This window comes from Polypterus senegalus, chromosome 7 (assembly GCF_016835505.1).
Source record: "Polypterus senegalus isolate Bchr_013 chromosome 7, ASM1683550v1, whole genome shotgun sequence".
In the NCBI taxonomy this organism is placed as follows: Eukaryota; Metazoa; Chordata; class Cladistia; order Polypteriformes; family Polypteridae; genus Polypterus; species Polypterus senegalus.
The window spans coordinates 4444770-4470993 of NC_053160.1; the positions used below are offsets into that span (position 1 = coordinate 4444770).

The 26224-nt window shown below is 44.0% G+C and overlaps 1 protein-coding gene across 2 annotated transcripts in view; it reads left to right on the forward strand.

The window, feature by feature from the left end:
• Positions 1-26224, forward strand: part of etnppl (ethanolamine-phosphate phospho-lyase) — a 54725-nt gene that overhangs the window by 22693 nt on the left and 5808 nt on the right. The window contains exons 6-11 of one of the 2 annotated variants that reach the window (XM_039758157.1): positions 4130-4246; positions 7499-7581; positions 7791-8016; positions 9447-9601; positions 12057-12146; positions 16588-16718. In XM_039758157.1, the coding sequence (XP_039614091.1) occupies positions 4130-4246; positions 7499-7581; positions 7791-8016; positions 9447-9601; positions 12057-12146; positions 16588-16718 (802 nt within the window). The remainder of the gene's footprint in view (positions 1-4129; positions 4247-7498; positions 7582-7790; positions 8017-9446; positions 9602-12056; positions 12147-16587; positions 16719-26224) is intronic. The other variant, XM_039758158.1, reaches the window with a different exon arrangement.

Consider the following 26224-nt stretch of genomic DNA (forward strand, 5'->3'; position numbering starts at 1 on the left):
ACGGTGGCCACCTCGTCTGAATTAGTGGTCAGGGTAGCAATCTGGGGCCTTCTTATGTGATTGAACTATTTTTATCCATTGTATTTCATAACTATTAATTTTAAACTGCCTGTTATACTTATTTGTTATATAGTGCCTTGAACATGAATTTATCTGCTGCGTGTATTAATTATATAGCGCCTTCAAAAATAATATATTTATTATTATTATTACAAATAATAATAATCTATTATTATTAATAAAAATAATGATTTAATTTATATAGCACTTTTCTCACTACTCAAAGAGATCTCCACGCAGGGAAGACCTGAGGAGCGAACCCAAAATCTCCTTATTGTGAAGCAGCAGCGCTACCACTGAGCAGCTCCTTTTATGTATACAGTATCTATCAACAGTATGCATAACTGCATTGAGTATGGTAGATGTGCTTAATAAATATATGTAAATGTGTGTGTGTATATATATATATAATTTATATATATATATATTCTAAACTGACCCACCTTTTAAGGCGACCGACTTTTAAGTTGACCACTTCTTAAGGCAATTCAATATGTAGATTAATTTGATATTTTATTCAAACTCCATTAATTTGGTTATATTGCATTTGAGCGGTATTACTTTAATACTCGTAGTTTCTGTTATTTTTGTGATGAAATGTAAACTTTTTTTCTATATTGAGGTCGCCCTTTTGAACCACCCTGATATTTACTACGCGGTGAGGCATTTGTACTCCATCAACATTAATTATTTCCAGAGACATCATTTTGTCTATTTTTCGCACAAATGCAAGGGAACGATGGGATCACCAGAACTCTGCTCACATCACGTCGCTTCGTACCGCAAGCTGCAAGTAGTAAGTCTGTGATAGGCGGAATACCGCTACGCTGTCCACTCACGAGACGGAAGGACAATCCCGACCGCTTTTATATAGTAAGAACGAAGACGAAGATATCGCACAGTCTGGGGTAGAAAATCATCTGTTACCTGGAAAAACGAAACTACAAATCCCATCATGCATTGCAAAATGGACGGGACGTGTGTGAAACTCCACGCCTGCGTAGCACTCACGGGACGGAAGGACAATCCCGACCGCTTTTATATAGAAGAATATATATATATATTCTTGTATATATATACACTCACCTAAAGGATTATTAGGAACACCTGTTCAATTTCTCATTAATGCAATTATCTAATCAACCAATCACATGGCAGTTGCTTCAATGCATTTAGGGGTCTGGTCCTGGTCAAGACAATCTCCTGAACTCCAAACTGAATGTCAGAATGGCAAAGAAAGGTGATTTAAGCAATTCGGAGCGTGGCATGGTTGTTGGTGCCTGACGGGCCGGTCTGAGTATTTCACAGTCTGCTCAGTTACTGGGATTTTCACGCACAACCATTTCTAGGGTTTACAAAGAATGGTGTGAAAAGAGAAAAACATCCAGTATGCGGCAGTCCTGTGGGCGAAAATGTCTTGTTGATGCTAGAGGTCAGAGGAGAATGAATGGGCCGACTGATTCAAGCTGATAGAAGAGCAACTTTGACTGAAATAACCACTCGTTACAACCGAGGTATGCAGCAAAGCATTTGTGAAACCACAACACGCACAACCTCGAGGCGGATGGGCTACAACAGCAGAAGACCCCACCGGGTACCACTCATCTCCACTGCAAATAGGAAAAAGAGGCTACAATTTGCACGAGCTCACCAAAATTGGACAGTTGAAGACTGGAAAAATGTTGCCTGGTCTGATGAGTCTCGATTTCTGTTGAGACATTCAAATGGTAGAGTCAGAATTTGGCATAAACAGAATGAGAACATGGATCCATCATGCCTTGTTACCACTGTGCAGGCTGGTGGTGGTGGTGTAATGGTGTGGAGGATGTTTTCTTGGCACACTTTAGGCCCCTTAGTTGCAATTGGGCATCGTTTAAATGCCACGGGCTACCTGAGCATTGTTTCTGACCATGTCCATCCCTTCATGACCACCATGTACCCATCCTCTGATGGCTACTTCCAGCAGGATAATGCACCATGTCACAAAGCTCGAATCATTTCAAATTGGTTTCTTGAACATGACAATGAGTTCACTGGACTAAAATGGCCCCCACAGTCACCAGATCTCAACCCAATAGAGCATCTTTGGGATGTGGTGGAACAGGAGCTTCGTGCCCTGGATGTGCATCCCACAAATCTCCATCAACTGCAAGATGCTATCCTATCAATATGGGCCAACATTTGTAAAGAATGCTTTCAGCACCTTGTTGAATCAATGCCACGTAGAATTAAGGCAGTTCTGAAGGCGAAAGGGGGTCAAACACCGTATTAGTATGGTGGTCCTAATAATCCTTTAGGTGAGTGTATATATGTATAGCTTGCATTTATTATTATTATTATTATTATTATTATATAGTGCCTTTAACACCTATCTATCTATCCATTTATTTTAGAACATGGAGAATTTAACATCAGTCTGTCCAATAACTAACCAAAATGCAGCACATTGTCTGAAATTAAATAAACGGCGGAAATAATCTGTCTTTTGAAAATGCATCATGGCTAAACACAACCCACAACGAATCCAAAAGACGCCATCTTAGACAAAAACTGTAAAGAAAATTAAATTTTTAATTGAAACTGCTCTACCAGCTGTCTTACATGGGGTCACATTCTGGCTGGTACAAAACTTTATGCATTCCCATCAGCCCCAGTACACTGCTGCTGCCTCATGGGAATTGTAGTCCTGGTGTTGGCACTAGTGTTTAGTTTGCTCTCCTTCATTATAACTGCTCAACCTGATATGTCACATAGCCTCTATATTATGTTATTATATCTATTTTTATATAGTACTTTTAACATCAATTTATCTGTCAATAAATTCATATCATATTGCCTTTAATTTTAATCTTTTTTTCTATTTATTTTATAGCACCTTTCATATCAATATATTTTTCAATTATATGTATATAGTGCCTTCAACATTTATCAATATTAATTATGGTGTGCCTTTGTATTTCTATCTACTATAAAGCACCTTTCCTATCTATCTATCACATCTTTTAATGTCTTTTATAAAGAGCCTTTTACATGTGTTTGTCTATTAATTATAGACAAACCATCCATTTTCTAACCGAATACAGGGTCACGGGGGTCTGCCGGAGCTAATCCCAGCCAACACAGGGCACAAGGCAGGAACCAATCCTTGGCAGGGTGCCAACTCACCGCAGGACACACATACCCCCACACACACATACACTAGGGCCAATTTAGAATCGCCAATCCACCTAACCTGCATATCTTTGGACTGTGGGAGGAAACCCACGCAGACACGGGGAGAACATGCAAACTCCATGCAGGGAGGACCCAGGAAGCGAACCCGGGTCTCCTAACTGCGAGGCAGCAGCGCTACCCACTGCGCCACCGTGCCGCCCTATTACTTATATAGCACCTTTAATATTAATCTATATGTCTGTCTAATTTATTGACATCATTTTATTTTCTTCTTAATTATATAATGCATTCCACATCTATCTCTTTTAATTATGGTGCACCTTTGTCTGTCAATCTGTTGATCTATCTATGGTATAGAGCCATTCTCTCTCTCTCTCTCTCTCCTTCTCTCTTTCTCTCTCTCACTCTCTCTCTCTCTTCCTCTCTTTCTCTCTCTCACTCTCTTTTTCTCTCTCACTCTCTCCTTCTCTCTCTCCCTCTCTCTCTCTATCTGTCTATCTCTTACGTAGCACCTTTAGCTTCAATCTGTGTACCGTGCAGCCTCTCTGAGGTGTCATTGATCAAGTTTACTCCTGGATGACGAGCGCATTCTTAATATGCCACCCACATGTCAATCTTTGTGTACTTTCATTTATTGTTGATTTCTTTTGTATTTGTATTATCCTAATAAAAAAATCCTAGTGTATTTCTGAAAAAATCTCAAATAAGTGGGCTGCAAAAGTTCCACCCTTTAATGTGAAGTGTGGATTTTTTTGTAAGACTAAGTGGGACCTTACTGACTCTGACTGTTGTAAGGGTCCCACCTTTATAGTGCCTGCATTAATCACTGAGATCTCTAACATTTGGAAAAAGATTTGTATTCTGTGTTTATTTTATTTTTTTGTATGATGTTTAGGCTTCTGCTCCAGATGTGTACAGAGGAAAGTTCCGTGAGGACCACCCGGACCCTGCTAGTGCATATGCAGATGAAGTGAAGGAGATCATCGAGCAAGCACAAAGAAAAGGCCGCCAGGTTTGTGTGTCTCCACTCCACTGCCGTGCTCCTTAATTTGTGACTCTTGTCTGAAGCTGCTCTCCAGTTTGTCCCCTACAGCATGTCCAGCAATTGTCTATGGAGAAAAAGTGAGTGCCCCCTTGCCCCTAGTAGTTGGTTTTGCCCCTCAAATCTCTGACTGGGAGAAAGTTCCTCCTCACTCCTCCATGCCACATTCTTTCAGCTGCTCAATCTTTGAAGTGTGCCTTGTGTCTGCAAATCTCCCCTCCATCAGCATCTTGATGGGATTCAGATCCGGGCACTGACTTGGCCATCTCTGAATCTTACATTTCTTTCTTTTCCATTTTCCACTCCTATGGCAGACTAGTGGGGTCTGTTTTATGTCTTTTCATGTCAGACCACCAGCCTCCATTCCATCCCTGTCCTTCGGTCTCGTCCACTTCTATTCCTTCCAGGATGACTTCCTAGAAGAGGGGCTCATGCTTCTAAAACTTGTCCTCCTTCTTCCTGTAAGCCTTCAACCCCCAAACCACAAATTCCATGCCCTGGGGTAGCACATAACCAAAAAGGCCAAAAAGGTGCCCAAGCAACAACTGGCAAAGCCCACTTCCCTGCCAGGTCAAATGTTTGAAAATTAGATATCGTTACACATTAATTAAAAAGAAACAGGATCACAGTCTATGCTAGATATCAATCTCCATTAGATGGGGGTCACCATTTCTTTTTTACAGATGGATAGACAAAGACCACTGGTTTCTTTTGGGTGGGTGGGTGTTTATGTTAGTATTATGATTGTTTGATCTGCAGATGAATGGACATTGAGATTCCAGTTACTCTTCTGCAGATGGGGCATCACTTACTTATTAACAAGGCTGCATTATAGACCCCCCCCCAAGCCCCGGGTGACTTAGCTCCTTAATAGAGAGGTGATCGTACCCTTTAACAATGCCGCAAGGGGACACGGGGACGTTTAATGCAGTGAGGGACTTCATTGAGTCGGATACTCCATCGGTTCTTTCATCACGCATCCCCTTAGTCATTATGATGCATGGATACTCCATTCTTTCATCGAATCTGACAGGGCAGGGAGGATCCCCTTTGTCATTGTCATAGTGTGCAGATACACCATTGTTATATCGAGCTGGGTGTTGTTGGTAGAAGTCAGATACTCCATCAGTTCTATCATCAAGCATCCCCTTGGTCACTATAATGTGTGTCCCCTATAATGTGTGTCCCCTTGGTCATTATATTAAGCCTTGAGTCAGATACTCCATTGTTTTATCGAGCTGGGGGGCGGTGAGAGAAGTCAGATACTCCATTGGTTCTTCTGTTGAGCATCCCCTTGGTCATTTTGGGGTGTGTATATTTCATCGTTTCACAGATGGAGTTGGATACTCCACCAGTTCTTTCATTGAGGATCCCCTTTGTCATTATAGAGTGCAGATACTCCATCGTTATATCGAGCTGGGTATTGTTGGCAGAAGTCAGATACTCCATTGGTTCTTTCATCAAGCATCCCCTTGGTCATTATGACGTGTGACTACTCCATTGTTTCATGAAATCTGAAGGGGCAGGGAAGAGTCAGATACTCCATCGTTTCATCAAGCCGGCAAGTGAGGACGGAGAGTTGGATACTCCATCAGTTCTTTCATCGAATGTCCCCTTGGTCATTATGTCAAGCCTTGAGTCAGATACGCCATTGTTTTATCAAGCTGGGGGGCAGTGGGAGAAGTCAGATACTCCATTGGTTCTTCTGTTGAGCATTCCCTTGGTCATTTTGGGTTGTGTATATTCCATAATTTAACTGGGGCAGAGGGATTTGGATACTCAATCGGTTCTTTTATCAATCCGCCCCTTGGTCATTACGATGCAAGGATACTCCATTATTTCATGAATTCTGGGGGGGTTATGTCAGGGAAGAATCAGATAATCAGATACTCCATTGTTTCATCAAGCCGGAAGGTGGGGAGAGAGAGTTGGATACTCCATCGGTTCTTTCATCGAATGTCCCCTTGGTCATTCTAGTGTGCAGACACTCCATCGTTATATCGAGCTGGGTGCCAGTGGAAGAAGTCAGATACTCCATTGGTTCTTTCTGGTCATTTTGGCGTGTGGATATTCCATCGTTTCACGGGGGCTGAGGGAGTTGGATACTCCATTGGTTCTATCATCAATTATCCCCTTGGTCATTTTGACGTGTGGATACTCCAATGTTTCATTGTTTCAGGGGGTTCAGGGAAGAGTCAAATACTCCATAATTTCATCAAGCCAGGAGGTGGAGAGGGAGAGTCGGGTACTCCATCGGTTCTTTCATCAAATGTCATTATGGAGTGTGGATACTCCATCATTATATCAAGCCTTGAGTCAAATACTCCATCGTTTGAAGAAGTCAGATACTTCATTGGTTCTTTCGTTAAGCATCCCCTTGGTCATTACAGTGTGTGGATAATCCATTGTTTCATTGAGCTGGGGGGCCGGCGAGGGGGGTCCTATCCCCTTGGTCATTATGGTGTGCAGGTACCCCATCATTTTATCGACTTGTACTGGTGAAACGTCTCATTGCCGACCTGATGGCAGATCTGCCCCTGCTTATTCATTTCTCTGATGACCGATCTCGTGCAGTGATGTACACTCTTGTTAATTTTCAATAAGCCTCCTTCCCTGCTCATTCACGTTTTTTTGTTGTTTTTATTAAATCTGATGCAAATACGGATCATTATTGTTTTCCTCAAGGGCATGAGAGAATAATACAGAGAATATTTGGAAGACCAGGAGATGGATTTGAGTCAAAGCCAGAGACGGGTCAAACCGAGGGGACGTTAACTCAAATACCAAAGCCAAACGTTAGCCAAGACTCAAAGTGAAAGGGGAAAGCGAAAAAGTCTTCCAAACCAAAATTCAAAAATAAACACGCAGAGCTCTTTGTTTTTTAATCCTGCTCACGGAAAGTACATGAGGCGTATTTAAGGCATATTTTGTCGCAAGAGGCAACATCTGAAACCACGCCCCCTGGCAACTGGAAGGGGCGTCCTAGCAATGGGGCTTATAGGATGACGGCACCCATTACAAAAACAAAATGGTGTCACGGTAACATGAAAACAATCGATTGATTATTACCAACTGTCAGACATGAAGATAAATAAGAAGTTGGAATCCAGAATTGTTACGGGGTATAAAAACCCCTCTAGTTCACGTATGCCTTTTTGAAAGCAGTCCACTCGTTTTTAAAGAGTACGGCTCATAACATTTATGTCTTCTACTTTTGTTTAGATTGCTGCCTTCATCGCCGAATCTCTTCAGAGTTGTGGGGGTCAAGTCCTTCCGCCGCCAGGCTACTTCCAGAAAGTGGCACAGTAAGTATAACCGAGTGACAAGGTGGCAGCAGCAGCCTTTTGGTGGCACACACTGGTGCTCTCTAGTGGCCGGAGGGGTACAGCTCAGGGGGTGAAAATTCAGTTCACGTTTTTAATTGTGCCAAGACGTTTGGTTTGTCAGGGGAGCATATCTTGGAATGACGGTCCACCAACGGGTTGCTGGCCTTTTGTCCCTTCTCGTTTAACAGGCACGTGCGAGGTGCAGGCGGTGTCTTCATAGCCGATGAAGTCCAGGTGGGCTTTGGCCGTGTTGGGAAGCACTTCTGGGCTTTTCAACTGCAAGGAGAGGACTTCGTGCCAGACATCGTCACCATGGGGAAGCCTATCGGCAACGGACATCCGATGTCTTGTGTGGTCACGACTAAGGACATCGCTGACAGCTTCTTGAACTCCGGGATGGAATACTTTAACACGGTGAGCTTTTCTTGACCTTTTAGTTCTCAGATATGTCCTCTGTTATTCCTCCCAAGGTGGCTTTATACACCAAACGTGAGGGGCGTTTTTAAATTTCATGATTGGTCCCCCCACCTGTTTGGCTGTAGGATAATCTGAACTCTTCAGGACTTTGAGTCAGAATGGCTTTGGGTTGTTCACCTTGGTATAAGTCATTGAGGTTATGCTTAAGTCACATTAACACACTGGTGAGGCTTCAGCTGGAGTTCTGCATGGAGTTTTGGCCTCCATATTACGAAAAAGACATAGCAGCACTAGAGGAATTCTGAAGGAGAGAACTCGGCTGAATCATGACTATGAATGACCATTAAGGGTGATGAGGAGGGAGAGACCCTATCAGTTTAAGCAAATGGAGACTAAGAGGTGACACGACTGAAGTTCCTGCATGTCTCTGGTGCCAAGTGCACAGCACGTGTCACCAAACCACTGCAGAGAATTCAATATGCAATAGCAGGTCTGAAGTTCAACCAGTCCAGGAGGACACAAGTCACTCCTCTCTTCACATCACTACACTGGCTTCCTGTAGCGGCACATATTATGTTCAAATCCTTGATGGTCACCTACAGAGCAGTCAGACTGCACCAATGTATACAGACACACTGGTGAGGTCCTCTGCTCCTGTTCATCCACTCAGACCCACTGGTGAGACCACCTCTGCTGTGGGGTACCAAATCTCAATCCAGACTCTGGCCGGTGGATTAAACTTCCCACCTCCATCAAAAGTACTGACGTCCTCAAAGTGTCTGAAGACTCGCCTGTTGGGTGAACCTCTGTCTAACCTGAGCTTAGAGTCTAGGTTTTGTCATCTGGGAATTGGAACTCGCTTGGGCTGTATATTGAGTGAAAGGCACTATAAACAGATGTCTAGATAGATTGAAAGCACTATATAATAGATAGATAGATAGATAGATAGATAGACAGATAGATAGATAGACAGATAGATAGATAGATAGATAGATAGATAGAAAAGGAACAGACTCATAGATACAGTGAAAGGCACTATAAACAGATACATAGACAGATGAAAGGCACTATATAATAGATAGATAGGTATGCACTATATAGTATGGAGATACATTAGGTATGAAAGTACTCTATCTCTATATAATTGATAGATGATCTACTGTATCACACTGGGACCAATTTGGAGTTGGAAATTATCTTTGAAAGCCACATACTCAAAGGGAGTTAGTGCCACCTCCACAGTATCTGTGACATGAACTGAAGTCTCCTGAGGCCACAGCCATCAACATCATCCACTCTGCCACTCTCTAACTGATTCTGTCATTTTCTAAAACCCCCACATGTGAGAGACTGTAGCGCTCCGTCTCCTTCCTGGTGTCTGGTGACTGTTATGGTTGGCTGTGCTGACATTTGTCTTCCTTCTCCAGTTTGGAGGTAACCCTGTGTCCTGTGCCATCGGATTAGCTGTGCTGGATGTCATTGAAAATCAAGCTCTCCAGAGACACGCCGCTCAAGTGGGCGATTACTTAATAGCCCTGTTGAATGAGCTGAAAGAAAAGCATCCTTTGATTGGAGACATAAGGTATGAAACTGGGACCACTGCCAGCTCCACGCGCCTGCCTGACTGGGCACTGCCAGCTTGCGCTGCTCTAAGTGGAGTGTCTGTGCAGTGTAACATGAGTGCCTCTGACTCAGGCCTGAGTGCTCTTAACATTTGTTCAGGGGGCCTAAAATGAGACTAAGTACCCCTGGTGAATTCAGGACAGACAGAGTGCGCTCCATGGGGTCAGGCAAAGCAGAACACTCTGTGAGCAGACCAGTAGGAGTCCTCGCAGTGATTTATTGTATGGTAGGCCAGGAGAACATGTGTCTGTCTGTCTGTCATATAGTGCATTCTATCTATCTATCTATCTATCTATCTATCTATCTATCTATCTATCTATCTATCTATCTATCTATTATATAGTGCATTCTATCTATCTATCTATCTATCTATCTATCTATCTATCTATCTGTCTATCTATCTATCTGTCTGTCTTCTATCTGTCTGTCTGTCTGTCTGTCTGTCATATAGTTCTATCTATCTATCTATCTATTATATTATCTGAAGATGATTGCGTAAAAGGCACTATCTATAAATTGTAAAAGGCGCTATATAGCGCCCGACCCGGCACAGACCATGCAGAGGCAAATGTACAAAACACAGGCTTTATTGTTTTTTCTTCACCCGTGGGCGCACGTCTTCTCCGTGACCCACAGGCAATACACAGTCCCAAAAGCACCAAACAAACTACAACCAACCCTTTCTGCCACCCCCGCTCCTCCTAGGCAACCTCGTCCTCTTCCTCCCAATTCTGGCCCAGAATGGAGGGAGGTTGCCTGCTTTATAGCCCACCTGGAAGTGCTCCAGGTGCCTGACCAGCTGGTCTTAATTGCACCTCCGGGTGGGGCTGGTAAGTCGTCCATTGTAGCGGCTGGCTCTCTGCAGCACCCCCTAGCGGCCACCCCTTCTCCCAACCGGCCTGTGGTGGATTCCATGTCCCACGGGGGAGACTGAGGAAGGACCCACGGCCAGGGAGGCTGCCCCCAGGCGCCCCGGGGGAGGCATTGCACTGTCCATGGTGGCTCCCCCGGGACGTATGTAGCAGAGGCGTCCCGGCCGGGCATGGGACCCGGCTGTCCGTCACAATATATAATTCACTAATATATAGACAGTGAGCGCAAGTAAGACAGAGCCATGCCCACCAACTCACAGAGCTCTGCCCGCCAACTCTAACTCTCCTCCAGTGTCCACCCTCAAAACTGGTCCTGCCCACACGCAGCCGACATGGCATTTCTCGCCAAGCATCTGCAGTACGCTTAAATCGCTCAGTCCAATCCAACAGCATCTGTAACGAATGCTTTTTGAGGAGAACCCTAGGCAGGATTTACGACGATACAATGCCCTGACATCTCACACCGATGTTGCAGCGATTTTCGTCAGAGAAGATGGCGAACCGCCTGCCGAAAGGGACATTTGCATCTGTCCCATTGGCAACTCCCGTAAACAGATTTCCACCCTCAATATGAATTGCGATCCTATGGTTTACAAACTTCTATTGCCTTATTGAGACATTGGCTGGCACAAAGATTTACAACATGTTCCGATAAAAGAACCGCCAAGCGAAGAAGGCTTACTCAATGCCAATTCTACGCGTACAGATTAGCAATGAGGAATACATTTAGTATTTTGCACTCCAGCGGTGAACTATTTCAACACTACGTCGTAGATGCGTATGTTAAAACAGAGGGCGCACGTCTCAACTATCTCAGATTACATCAACAAGATCTGCACGTGGAACAATACAAAGGACTGTCAGACGCACTGCAAGAAAACGCTGAAAATAACAACGTACGTGTGGGCAAAATGATCAGATTACCGTCCACATGTCCAGGAAGTCCAAGATACATGCAACAAAACTAGCAGGATGCCATGGCCGGACAGCCTCATCTATTTATCACTTTCACATGTAATCCTGCTTGGCCGGAAATTCTACATGCACAGTCGGATACCCAAAGACCGGAGCACAGACCGGATATTGTAGTACGAGTCTTTTGGATTAACTGCAGGAATTACTTAGAGACATTCTACAACATCTTTTTGAGGTTGTTATTAATTATATTTACGTAATCGAATTTCAGAAGCGCGCCCTTCCTCATACCCACATGCTGTTTACTCTTCACAATAATTCTAACAACCAGTCTTCAGCCACGCTCAGTTGTCCGTGGCTTTTTCTAGGGTTAGATCTTTCGACTCCTTATCTGTTGTCACCACCAAAACACCGATTCACACCTGTGTCTTTCGAGAAGTATTTCTTTCTTCTTGATTTCTGAATTCCTTTCTCACTGTTTTCCGTTCCTATTCTTACAGCGCTGTATGCACCGGCGGGCTTCTGCTAGTATAATATAAAGACCTAATTTCCAGTTATTTGAAAGGCTCTTCTGTGGTGGAGGACTTTGTTTTTCAGACCACTTTGTGTTTGTTGTTCCCCCTTCAGAGGCACCGGGCTGTTTGTCGGGGTGGACATGGTGAAGGATCGTCTGAAAAGAACGCCGGCCACAGCTGAAGCTCAGTTTATGATCTACAGGTAAGAGAGCAGCCGCCTGTTAAATGCCAGTGTCCCATGAAGCCAGAACCCATAGGGGCAGCACTGAGGGCAAACCAGAGACTAAACGTGGATAAGATGGCAGAAGTCAAACCCACTTGGCCAAGATAGCGTGTCCAATATGGCACAGAGGTTATTGCTGCTGCCTCATGGCCCCAGGAGACTGCTGGTTAGCTTTGTTTCCTGTTATCTCCAGTTCCGTTAGTCTAATAGTAGATTGAATATTTTATTTTCCTGGCCCTTTATGAGTGAACATGCCCTGTGATGTCGTGGGACCACACGCAGAGCTGGTTTTCGTCTAGTGCCCTGTAGCCCTGGGCTGAACAGGTGCCCACCAGGACGTTACACCTCCATTTGTTATAGTAATCAGACCCCAACATTTTATTTTTATGGTGCAGCCTTGTGCTAAATTATTTAAATTTGCTTGTTCCCTGGTCAAACAACACTCAGTACCCCATAATACCCCATAATTGCAGTAATTTTTGTGAATTTCATAAAGACATCAGAAAGTTTTTCTTCACAAAGAGAACCACAGACAAGATCCAGCCATCCACTCATTTTCTGCAGCTTGTCCAGGTCCAGGGGGAAGCAGTCTAACCAAAGATGCCCAGACCTTCCTTTTCCCCGCCACCTCCTCCATCTCCTCTGTGGGGGTTTTTTACTGAGGTGTCCCCAGGCCAGCTGAGAGACGTAATCTCTTCAATGTATCCAGGGTCTGTCCCAAAGACCCCTTCTGGTTGGACATGCCCCAAAACACCTGCCCAGGGAGACATCCAGGAGGCCCCTCAGCAATGCCACTTTGAGCTCCTCCCGAATGTTGGCACCCCTCACCGTGTCTCTAACGCTGAGCCCAGATGCCCTGTGAAGTAAGGTTGTTTCTGCTTCTCGTATCCCTGATCCACTTCTTTCAGTCACCACCCAAAGCTCTTGAGCACAGGTTAGGGTAGGAGCGGCGATCGGCCGGGAAATCCACTGATTGCTCCTACCCACCTGTCGATCTCCCACTCCCTTCTTCCCTCACTCATGAACAAGACCCCAAGGTCCTTAAATGTCTCCGCTTGAGGCAGCCCCTCGTTCCACACCCCAGCCCACCCTTTCCCCTGACTGATAACCACAACCTCAATCATGTTAAGCTTCAGTATGTTGGTTTTGTTTATCTGCCCTGTCACCTTTGTGTTGAGCCAAAGGACACGGGGCCACCCGATTGTGCCGCCGGAGTCTTGGCTCAACTGGAGTTTAAGGCAGAACTTCGGCGTTGCATTCTTTTCACTTCCTGTTGGTGTTTTTGCTTCTTTTTTGATGGTTGACTTTACTGAATTTAACTTCTGCTCATCTCGGGTTTATTTTGTTTGTGTTCGCCTCTTTTTTTAACCCTGCTTGTTTATTTTTCCACGTCCTTTTGAATTCTTTAGTAAATTTTGAAATATTAAAGGAACTCTGTTACATTTTCCTTTGGCGCCAGTGTTATTATGCGCTGTTCATTTCATTCATTTTTCCTTCTGTGTTTTCTCCCAGTCTTTGGGGAAAACTGGGGTTGTTCTACCAAGGAAATCGGATTTTGTCATTGGTTTCTTTTGCTTTCCTTTCAAACATAATAATCTTCTTATGATGCCATTTTCGAGTGGGAGTGCGTGACATGTGTCACCATCGCGTGGGATTCCGATTTATGCGTTGTGATTGAAAAACCCCCACATAAACCCCCACACAAACACAGTCCCGGGTTCAAATGAAGGGTGGTTTATTCTACAAAGATATCTCAGTGAAGCACAGCTTTTCTCTCCTCCAGTTGAGTGTTGTTCTCCTTCCTCCCGGCTCTGACTCGCCTGAACAAGGCAGTGAAGTCCCTTTTATTGAGGACCCGGAAGTAGTTCTGGTGCCAGGGCAACTGCCCGCTGGAGATACTTCTGGGTTACACAGATGCTCCACATAATAGGGAGTACCTCTCCCTGTAGCACCCTCTTGCAGCATCCATGGACCCCAGCAGGACTGTGCTGCCGGACTACAACTCCCAGCATTCTCTGCTGGTTCCCAAATGGGTGCCGATATTGAGGGCTGCTGCCATCTAGCAACTGTGGGGAGTAAACAAACCTCAAACCCCCGGAGACAGACATTCCCTGTCCTCTTCTTCTTTCCCGGCCAGGGAAATGTGTTACACTTGTGCTAATTCAGAACACCTGTCCATTTGCTTGGGGCTTCCTGTCCAGGTAAGGAATCGTCCCCTTGATTGATAGAGATGTCGGTCCATCCACTTGGCTCGAGTAAGTCGCCTTTCCCTCTCTCTCTCTCTCAGTTGGGATGCCAGTCCATCCCGTTGTGGCCTTCCGTCTGGGTAAGGGACCTTCCCCTCTTCTGGTAGGGATGCCCACCTATCCCGTGTGGCACTCGCAGTGTCTTTGGATAACAATTCTCTGTCTTTCTGATCTCACTACTCGCTGACTTCCTTTTCATTCACTGGGGCCCAACCACGGAGAGAAAACTGAGAGAAACACGTATAAAGGAAAAAAACAAACAAACAAATAGCGATTAAACGAGAGAGAAAAATCAAAATCAAAGACCGAGAAAGAATTCAAACCAAAAATGTGAGAAGCAAAACTAGGAGTGAGAATTTCTTTTTTTCCCCAGAGATTGAATAAAGAAATGAACCTCCAGCCGACCTTTCATCCCGTCACACCGTTTACCCTCAGGTCACCGCCTAGGAGGCCCCGCCCCTCGAAGTGCGGGAAGCAGAGCTAGTGATGGTGACACAAAACACAGCGGCCATGATGTTCGATAAAAAAAACTGAACCGATAACAAGTCACCCGGAGCCTTAACATGACAAATGGGGTTTTTGATTCTTGATTTTACGTTTCTGCCTTGGCGGAAGAGCAGTTGTTTCTTTTGGGATTTGAACCATGCTTGTAATATCCATCCAACCATCCATTATCCAACCTGCTATATCCTAACTACAGGGTCATGGGGGTCTGCTGGAGCCAATCCCAGCCAACACAGGGCACAAGGCAGGAAACAAACCCTGGGCAGGGTGCCAGCCCACCGCAGGGCACACACACAGACACACACTAAGGACAATTTAGGATCACCAATGCACCTAACCTGCATGTCTTTGGACTGTGGGAGGAAACCGGACTACCTGGAGGAAACCCACGCAGACACGGGGAGAACATGCAACCTCCACATGGAAGCGAACACGGGTTTGCTTACTGCGAGGCAGCAGCGCTACCCACTGTGCCACCGTGCCGCCTTGCTTGTAATATCTGACCATAATTCATCCCCTCATCCTTTAATTAACATCTTTTTTATTGTCTATTTTTGAGAAAGAACACAGACATTTTTCTTTTTGTTATTGTATGACATTTCTAAAATCCATCCATCCATCCATTTTCTAACCCGCTGAATCCGAATACAGGGTCACGGGGGTCTGCTGGAGCCAATCCCAGCCAACACAGGGCACAAGGCAGGAACCAATCCTGGGCAGGGTGCCAACCCACCGCAGATTTCTAAAATGGAAAACATAAATAAATCAAACATCTCATTCAGTTCTGGTCTAGGCCTATTGGATCGACCCGAGCCCAACTCTAAGGGCAGGCTTGTGGCCTACACTGGTCCAGAATTTGGGGGGTAAGCCTTTGTTTTTTTTTTGTTTTTTTTCTAATTTTCCCCTAGAGGAAGCAGCCGCTCCTCCAAAACCCACTCTTAAACGCTGTTACAATGGGAAACAAGCACGGCCTTTCACCTCCTCTTTGCGGGATCAGCTGTAGCCTGGTGCTGTGCCACGTGATGACCTTCGAACATTTAAAAGATGGCACCGCAGCTCCCCTTGTGTCTCACTGCCCTGTCTCTCTTCCCCCAGACTCCCTCTGCTCCGGTCGCTGCTCCTGAGCCTCTCCGCCCCTTCGAACAGGAAGACTTTGTGTTCTTTTGACCAGGAGTCGTAGCCGAGGTGGCCGGTTTGTCAGCTGTAACTTGTGCGGTCGGATCGCTCCTAAAAGAGACTTGTGTTTGTTCTGCCTGATTTGTAAGAAAGTTTCAATTGCTGGGAAAACCTCCTGAGTTCCTCCTGTGCAACTTTGTGACTAAAGTGTGACAATCTCCATTTTAGAACACTCACCCCCATTTCTGGGCCGGTGTAGGCCACAAGCCTCCCCTTAGAGTAGGGCTTGGGTCAATCCAGTAGGCGCAAACTGGCATTGAATGAGATGTTTGATTTATTTGTTTATTTCTATTTTTCAGTTGTTAAGACCGAGTTGCCCATTTTGTGCCTCGTTGTGACAGGAATCTCCACACTAGTGAGGTCAGGCTCTGAAGTGTCTGTGGAATAATTGGGTTCAGGGATTATCGTCACATCCCAGACATTTCCTTGTCTGTGGCTCAAAGCCACGGCATCTCCAACCATCTCATCGACGCCTGCCTTTGTAAATTTTACAGGCTTAAAGAAGAGCACATCATCCTCAGCGCCGATGGTCCTCACCGGAATGTTTTAAAATTTAAACCTCCAATGTGCTTCTCTCGAGAAGACGCCAAGTTCGTGGTGGACAAAATCGACGCCATCTTAAGTGGTAAGTGTGACATACAGTAACGTGCATTTCGGTCGGTTCTTTTTAACAGGATCCCGTCGCAGAGGTTTTCATTTTTTATCCGTCTTGTTCATGAGATGCATATTTCGACCCACAGCATCATGTGAATAAATTCAAGGAAGTTACGCAATAGATATTATGGCTGATAGTTCAATACGTCTCGGCGGAAAACCGACATCTTGAAATTTGCCGATGCGGTGAACTTCATTTCAAAGATCGCATTTTGATTTTGACCCTTGGTCTTCATTTTACACTTTGGATTCCCGATGTCCTGGCTTTTGAAGGTTTCACCATCCTAAATTCTTGACAGCCTGATTCCATTTAGGTCGCGTTTATCAACCCCAGGGGCCTCATGTATAAACGGTGTGTACGCACAGAAATGTTGCGTAAGAACTTTTCCACGTTCAAATCGTGATGTATAAAACCTACACTTGGCGTAAAGTCACGCACTTTTCCACGGTACCTCATGCCTTGTCGTACGCAAGTTCTCCGCTCGGTTTTGCAGACTGGCGGCACCCAGCGTCAAAGCAGTGCTACTGTTCTTGTGTGGTTACTCCTTATTTTCCTGAGGCGGCTTTATAAATACACCGAAAATAACCGCATATTGTTTATTAGTGTAATGCATCTGATTGTAATTAACTTGTAACAATATAATGGTCCAGGGAACAGCCATAGTATTCCAAATACCATAACTGCTTTAGCGTTGTTACTCTCACTGCACCTTCCTCTTCTTATTTTTCTTCTTCTTCTTTCAGCTCCTCCCGTTAGGAGTTGCCACAGCGGATCATCTTTTTCCATATTACTCTCACTGCACCACTCGGAGTATTTATATCACTGTATCTGAGTGTGAATCACAGCAGCAGCTGATCGGAAAGAGAATTATCGGTATACAGCTTCAAGCACACGCTGTCTCAGCCACTGCAAAACGTTTCAAAGCCTTTCCTGTACGGACCTCGCGGTTCAAAACCGTTTAATCCCAAGAACTTTAAATGCACTCAATCAACTGCTCCTTGTAGAACTGTTAATACTTATAAGTACAATCACCGCACTGTAAACTTGAACTACAGTTATAATATCTCACAACCTGAGCCACTTTATAAAGCGCGTATTTACATATGATGATGATATCATTTTTAAGATGAAATGCAGCAAAATATGTTTGTTAAATTATACAGATAAAACTTTAACTTCATTTAAATAATCTATATTCTTCACTGGGAGTGTCGTGAAGGATAGAATAATTAAACATGTACTACGAAGATATTTCAATGTTCCTTAAACGTTTTGAAGAATCGGCGCTAAGCTTACAGATGGCTTAACTTCTATTACAGAGCTGATTGTGTGGCGATCGGTTACTTGGGGAAAGAAAAGCACTGACTGCAGTGGCGGCTACGCCAACATATATTGAATATAAAACAGAAAGAGAGAATAACAACACAGCTAAAAATGCAGCGACAAATTTTGGCAAAAGTTAAATGCTTGTGTCATGAGCACGAGGCGGCTATGCAGTGTCCACAACGGACGAGGCCATCCACCGGGCATAAGCTACCTTACTGACATTGGCGGGCGAAGGAGCCACCGATTCTTCCTCTGCCCAGTGCCACCACAAGCCTAGAGCTGCCCCTGAGTACTGCTGCAATAAATTATTTCATCGAAGTGAAACACATGTTTAATAACGTGCTTTAACTCCTATCATCATGAAAATGACATCACGTATACATCTCAGTATTTTAGTTATTCAGAGAGCTGTAATATCACTAATGTAATGGACTCTGTGTCCAGTTGGAGGAAGAGAGCCGGTTTAAGAAGCAAGTAGTGATTCACACACACAGAGCACATAGAAGATCAAATACAAAACAAAGCATTTAACGTGCTACTTTAATTACGATGTGATTTGAGAAACTGGTTAATTAAACGATTTTAAGATGAAGTTTATGATGTTCTACTTTAATGACAAAATAAACTACGTGATTAAAGTGGAAATGTCGAGATTGAAGTTGACATTTCGTGCTTTTTCCCCACTGTGTGCCTTTTTTCTCTGTACCCTAATAAACTTTCATATGACACTCAGACAGTGGGCTACAACTCTTCTTTTCACGGCGACTTTGATATGTGACTTCTTTTTTATTTCCGGCACTGTGCGATTTTGTGAACTTGAGCTTTCAAGTTTCTCCAACACGCTATGTCACTCGATCAACTTCATTTTGTTGATTATACCACGGTTTATTTGAACAAATAGTATGTTTTTCCTTTGCCTCCACTTGGTATTCGCTGAAATTCTTATATTTTCCCCCGTGCTTTTCCCATTGTCTTTTCACAGAAGGCTGAGCTTAAGGGCGATTTATATTGATTTGCATATTCAAAGAGGCGTAATTCTGGGAGGAGTTGGGGCGTTACATAATGCGTGCAGCGTTAGTTTTCACGCTGATCGGGATTTATGTAGCGGAAGAACGTGGAATTTGGAGTACGCACAGATTCCTGCATCGGGATTTTTCTGTGCGTAAGCACGTTTCGGCTTTTGTTCTTACGCCATGTTATAGTGCGAGTTCTACGCACGGCGTTATACATGAGGCCCCTGGTGTCCGAGTTTTAACACTTGAAATGTGCATACAGCGACTGTCCGTACGAAAGTCCGGATTTATTAAAGAAAATTTTGTAACAATTCATCTCACATGCTGACACGAGACGATCGCTACCCTAATCTGTCCTAAGTGACGGCAGATGATAAAAGGATAGGCCAGTATCACACCCCAATAAATCTCCCGTATACCCCTTATTCTACACCAGGGGTGCCCACACTTTCTCGGCTTGCGAGCTGCTTTTAAAATGACCAGGTCAAAATGATCTACCTACATTAAAAATTATATATATATATATAAACAGTTGTGCTTGAAAGTTTGTGAACCCTTTAGAATTTTCTAGATTTCTACATAAAAATATGACCTAAAACATCATCAGATGTTCACTCAAGTCCTAAAAGTAGATAAAGAGAAACCAGTTCAACAAATGAGACACAAATATTATACTTTGTCATTTATTTATTGAGGCAAATGATCGAATATTACATATTTGTGAGTGGCAAAGGTATGTGAACCTCACGGATGATCAGTCAGTTTGAAGGTGAAATTCGAGTCAATGGGATGCCAATCAGGTGTGAGTGGGCACCCTGTGTGATTTAAAGAACAGGATCTATCAAAGTCTGCTCTTCACAACACATGTTTGTGAAAGTGTATCATGGCACAAACAAAGGAGATTTCTGAGGACCTTACAAAAAGAGTTGGTGATGCTCATCAGGCTGGAGAAGGTTACAAAACCATCTGTAAAGAGTTTGGACTCCACCAATCCACAGTCAGACAGATTGTGTACAAATGGGGGACATTCAAGACCATTGTGACCCTCCCCAGGAGTGGTAGACCAACAAAGATCACCCCAAGAGCAAGGCACACGTGTAATAGTCGGCGAGGTCACAAAGGACCCCAGGGTAACTTCTAAGCAACTGAAGGCCTCTCTCACATTGGCTAATGTTCATGTTCATGAGTCCACCATCAGGAGAACACTGAACAACAATGGTGTGCATGGCAGGGTGGCAAGGAGAAAGCCACTGCTCTCCAAAAAAAACATTGCTGCTCATCTGCAGTTTGCTAAAGATCACGCGGACAAACCAGAAGGCTACTGGAAGAATGTTTTGTGGACGGATGAGATCAAAATAGAACTTTTTGGTTTAAATGAAAAGCGTTATGTTTGGAGAAAGGAAAACACTGCATTCCAGCATAAGAACCTTATCCCATCTGTGAAACATGGTGGTGGGAGTATCATGGTGTGGGCCTGTTTTGTTGCATCTGGGTCAGGACAGCTTGCCATCACTAATAGAACAACGAATTCTGAATGATATCAGATAATTCTAAAGGAAAATGTCAGGACATCTGTCCATGAACTGAATCTCAAGAGAAGGTGGGTCATGCAGCAAGACAACGACCCTAAGCACACAAGTCGTTCTACCAAAGAATGGTTACAGAAGAATAAAGTGAATGTTCTGGAATGGCCAAGTCAAAGTCCTGACCTTAATCCAATCGAAATGTTGTGGAAGGACCTGAAGCGAGCAGTTCATGTGAGGAAACCCACCAACATCCCAGAGTTGAAGCTGTTCTGTACGGAGGAATGGGCAAAAATTCCTCCATGCCGGTGTGCAGGAATGATCAGAAGTTACTGGAAACGTTTAGTTGAGTTATTGGGGGGTCACAGCAGATAATGAAAGCAAAGGTCCACATACTTTTGCCACTCACAAATATGTAATGTTCGGTTATTTTCCTCAATAAATAAATGATCAAGTATAATATTTTTGTCTCATTTGTTTAACTGGTTTCTCTTTATCTCCTTTTAGGACTTGAGTCAAAATCTGATGATGTTTTAGGTCATATTTATAGAGAAATCTAGAAAATTCTAAAGGGTTCTCAAACTTGTATCTATATATATTTACGAGCTGGAGTACCTGATGTTGCCCGGGAATCTATACCTGGTGAATTGACCAAATGAAAGAAACAGAACATAGAAATAGAACAAACAGTTTTGTGATTCATATTTTATTGTAATAGTAGGTAATATACAGTAAGTGGTCATTCCGGAGCCTTTGGATTCAGTATATTTTTTGTTTTCTCTTGTGGTGCGAAAATGAACAAATTCTGAGGATTGCCCACTTTAGAACATGGTACATAGAGATGTGTGTGTAAAAAGCATGGATTTTCCAAATTCATGCCTTTAACTTGCAGTGATTGCCGTTGAGCTTTATTAATTGACATAGCAAAAGCCAAACGAACAGGAAATTGTAGTAGTTAGTAGTAGTTTGAAATCAAAGGGTAAATCATTCGGAATTAGCGGAATTGTTGGTATGAAAACATCGTCACGTCGTGTGCAACACTTCAGACGCCCTTGAAATAGACTTTTTTCAGGCATCGGAAGTGGACTTTCTAATTCTACGTCTTTTTTTTGTGGCACGGGTATAATAGCAAAAAGCAGGACAATTATAATGTGTTACATTGTATTACGTATGGAATAAGCACCACGGTGAGATGAATGCATGTTATTTACAATACATCGCATAGCAAACAAATGGCACCAGTCAGTTAGAAAGACCAAGACTGAAATCGTACTGTGAGTTAGAAAGCGAGCAAATAGCACCACAAATACGGAAAGCCAGTCAGGCGCAGTGGGTCGGTCACGTTTTACATCCATACGCCAGTTCCCCTTCACCCGATGAAAGCAGTCTGCCTTCTCATACTTGGACACTTCCGCCATCTCTTGGCAATTTAAAGAAACATGGGTAAAGAGAGACGCACAGAGACCAAAGCTGCCGCGAGATGGCGCCGCTGTTAATGTCTGTTGCAACGTGCGGCCATCTTGTCGATGATAAGTACCGGCACCTGGGCCGAATGTTGTGTTGTTGAAAAGTTGCCCTACGCTTCACCACAAACATTTGTCCGAACCAAACATACCCCATGACCTCCTCCTGGTCACAAAGGAGCCCCATGCCCAGTTTGGTGGCGATCGGATGCCCGGTGCAGATTTGTATGGAGGACAAACAAACATACATACATAGATCGATTGACTCTGTTTTATATATATATATATATATATATATATATATATATATATATATATACATACAGTGGGATGCAAAAGTTTGGTCAACCTTGTTAATAGTCATTATTTTCCTGTATAAATCGTTGGTTGTTATGATAAAAAATGTCAGTTAAATATATCATATAGGAGACACACACAGTGATATTTGAGAAGTGAAATGAAGTTTATTGGATTTACAGAAAGTGTGCAATAATTGTTCAAACAAAATCAGGCAGGTGCATAAATTTGGGCACCATTGTCATTTTATTGATTCCCAAACTTTTCGAACAATTATTGGAACTCAATTGGCTTGGTAAGCTCAGTGACCCCTGACCTACATACACAGGTGAATCCGAGTATTTAAGGGGGTCCATTGTAAGTTTCCCTCCTCCTTTAATTTTCTCTGAAGAGTAGCAACATGGGGTCACAAAACAACTCTCAAATGACCTGAAGACAAAGATTGTTCACCATCATGGTTTAGGGGAAGGATACAGAAAGCTGTCCCAGAGATTGAAGCTGTCTGTTTCCACAGTTAGGAACATATTGAGGAAATGGAAGACCACAGGCTCAGTTCAAGTTAAGGCTCAAGTGGCAGACCAAGAAAGATTTGGATAGACAGAAGAGCGAATGGTGAGAACAGTCAGAGTCAACCCACAGACCAGCACCAAAGACCTACAACATCATCTTGCAGCAGATGGAGTCACTGTGCATCGTTCAACCATTCGCGACTTGACACAAGGAGATGCTGTATGTGAGAGTGATGCAGAGGAAGCACAAACAGAGCCGCTTGAGGTCTGCTCAAGCACATTTGGACAAGCCAGCTTCATTTTGGAATAAGGTGCTGTGGACTGATGAAACTAAAATGAGTTATTTGGGCATAACAAGGGCGTTATGCATGGAGGAAAAAGAACACAGCATTCCAAGAAAAACACCTGCTACCTACAGTAAAATATGGTGGTGGTTCCATCATGCTGTGGGGCTGTGTGGCCAGTGCAGGGACTGGGAATCTTGTCAAAGTTGAGGGACGCATGGATTCCACTCAGTATCAGCAGATTCTGGAGACCAATGTCCAGGAATCAGTGACAAAGCTGAAGCTGCGCCCGCCGGGCTGGATCTTTCAACAAGACAACGACCCGAAACACTGCTCAAAATCCACTAAGGCATTCATGCAGAGGAACAAGTCCAACGTTCTGGAATGGCCATCTCAGTCCCCAGACCTGAACAGAATTGAAAATCTGTGGTGTGAGTTAAAGAGAGCTGTCCATGCTCGGAAGCCATCAAACCTGAATGAACTAGAGATGTTTTGTAAAGAGGAATGGTCCAAAATACCTTCAACCACAATCCAGACTCTCATTGGAACCTACAGGAAGCGTTTAGAGGCTGGAATTTCTGCAAAAGGCGGATCTACTAAATATTGATTTCATTTCTTTTTTGTGGTGCCCCAATTTATGCACCTGCCTGATTTTGTTTGAACAATTATTACACACTTTCTGTAAATCCAATAAACTTCATTTCACTTCTCAAATATCACTGTGTGTGTCTCCTATATGATAGATTTAACTGACATTTTTTATCATAAAAACCAACGATTTATACAGGAAAATAATGACTATTAACAAGGTTGACCAAACTTTTGCATCCCACTGTATACTGAGTATCATAGGTGGGTAGTAATGAGTTACATTTACTTGAGTAACTTTTTAAAAAAATTGTACTTCTAAGAGTAGTTTTACTGCACCATACGTTTTAGTTTTACTTGAGTACATTTGTGAAGAAGAAACGCTACTCTTACTCCGCTACATTGGGCGACACTCGACTCGTTACTTTTTTTTTCCATTAGATGAAGTCTGACAGTCAGTTTTCAGTCTGCTCCGTGTAGCGGAGGCTGTCCAGTTGCGCACACGCCTTCCATTGCGTCTCCAGCTCTGACGTGAGGTTCTGGATGTCCCCCAACTCATGGCGCTGCAGCTTTGAGGACAGATGTTGCATTTTTCATTTGAAAGCATTAACTGAGCTAATCATACTGACCATATTACTTTTGTCTTTTCCTTGAAGCTGTAAATTAAACTCATTGAACATGTTGGTCACATCGGGGAAAAAAAATGCCAAGTCTAGCGGCCATTGATCGTTATTAAGTTGCTTGTATTCTGCATGTTTAATGACGAGGAGAAACTCCTTTATCTCCGGCCAGGGGTCTTGAAATCTGGGCAGGAATTTCTCCCTAGCCATCTGCCTCAGCGAAGGTTTCTTTTATCATCTCTCCATCTTGGAAGGACTTCTTATGCTTAACGATCGAGTGACTCACGCTGAACGACGCTTCGGTGTGTCTGCCTTTGCTTTTGAATTCAGCCGAGTGAAAAATGACGGCTGTCCGATTAACTGCGATTTTAGTTCACTCTCCTTTCTCTTTCCCAGATCGCTTTTTGGAAGGAAGTCAGTTTCGTAGTTTTTATGAACAGTTTGAAAGTGCCTGTCCACATTTTCCTTCTTTGGAATAGCAATGATAGATTGACAGATCAGACAAATGCACTTTGATTGTGACATTGTGAGAGAAAACAAAATCCTCTTCCAATTCCACATCCAGCCCATAACCAACAATTCTTTTTAAATCTCTTCTTTAGTCGATATAAATTGGAAGGCTAACTTGATCACTTAGACAGGCGGTGTTTTGCAGTAGCTCACGTGTTTGATCGTGCGTGCGGGATGACCGGTGTGTTAGGAGAGAAGAGATCTCAGACTGGCGACCTGGTATGTCAGTCAAGTGGCAAATGCCATAGGGAGGATATATGATAGACTAAAATTAAAAAAATATTTTTTTTGAATGCAACACGATCTACCTGCACTACCTTTGCAATCTACCGGTCGATTGCGATTGCCGCATTGGGCACCTCCGGCCTACACGGTTCAGTCCCCTAATGCCGATGTATTTATAACCCACAAAAAACTAATAGTCAATCACTATCATCACATAAAGAATATGTTACATCCATCCATCCATTTTCCAACCCGCTGAATCCGATGACAGGGTCACGGGGGTCTGCTGGAACCAATCCCAGCCAACACAGGGCACAAGGCAGGAACCGATCCTGGGCAGGGCGCCAACCCACCGCAGAGAATATATTACATAAAATAAAAAACAAGAATACAATCCATTACATATGCAGACACCCTAAATAAACCTTATATGTGGCGCTACAAATATATACATATTGTGGAAGCTGGCCCGGACACAGACAGGCAGACACGCCACTCACACCCAACACACGTTTAGATAGATAGATAGATAGATAGATAGATAGATAGATAGATAGACAGATACTTTATTAATATTATACATTATATACACAGTTCGAGTGCTCACAAATCCCGCAAGTCCCCAAAGTCCTGGCCTCTTCCCAATGACTCCCTCTCTTCAGGCCGCCTCCTTGCCTCCTCCGCCAAGCTCTGTCCGACTCCAATCCCGACTTTCGCCATCGTATGAGGGGAGGCGGCCCCAGATGTGCTCCAGGTGTTTCCCGGCAATCTCCCACCGACACGCCCCCGTGTGGCAGAAGTGCCGGCTGCGTACCTGGAAGCACTCTGGGTTTCCCACTCATCCCCAGCCCTTCCGGGTGTGGCGGAAGTTCCGGGGTCCAGGGTTTCCAAAGGGACAGGGGCGCCCCCTGGCGGTGACCACGGGGTTGAGCTTCTAAGCTCTGTACTCGTGGCCTCCAAAGGAACCAGGGCAGTCGGCCCCACATGGTCTGGGGAAGGCGTAAGCCCTCCTCCAGTCTTCCTAGGCATCCCGGCTGGGTCGCCACCCCAGCCATCTCCGACAATATATATATATACAATAACAATATTCCTTCCCCAGTTCCCCTTCCAGAGGTTGT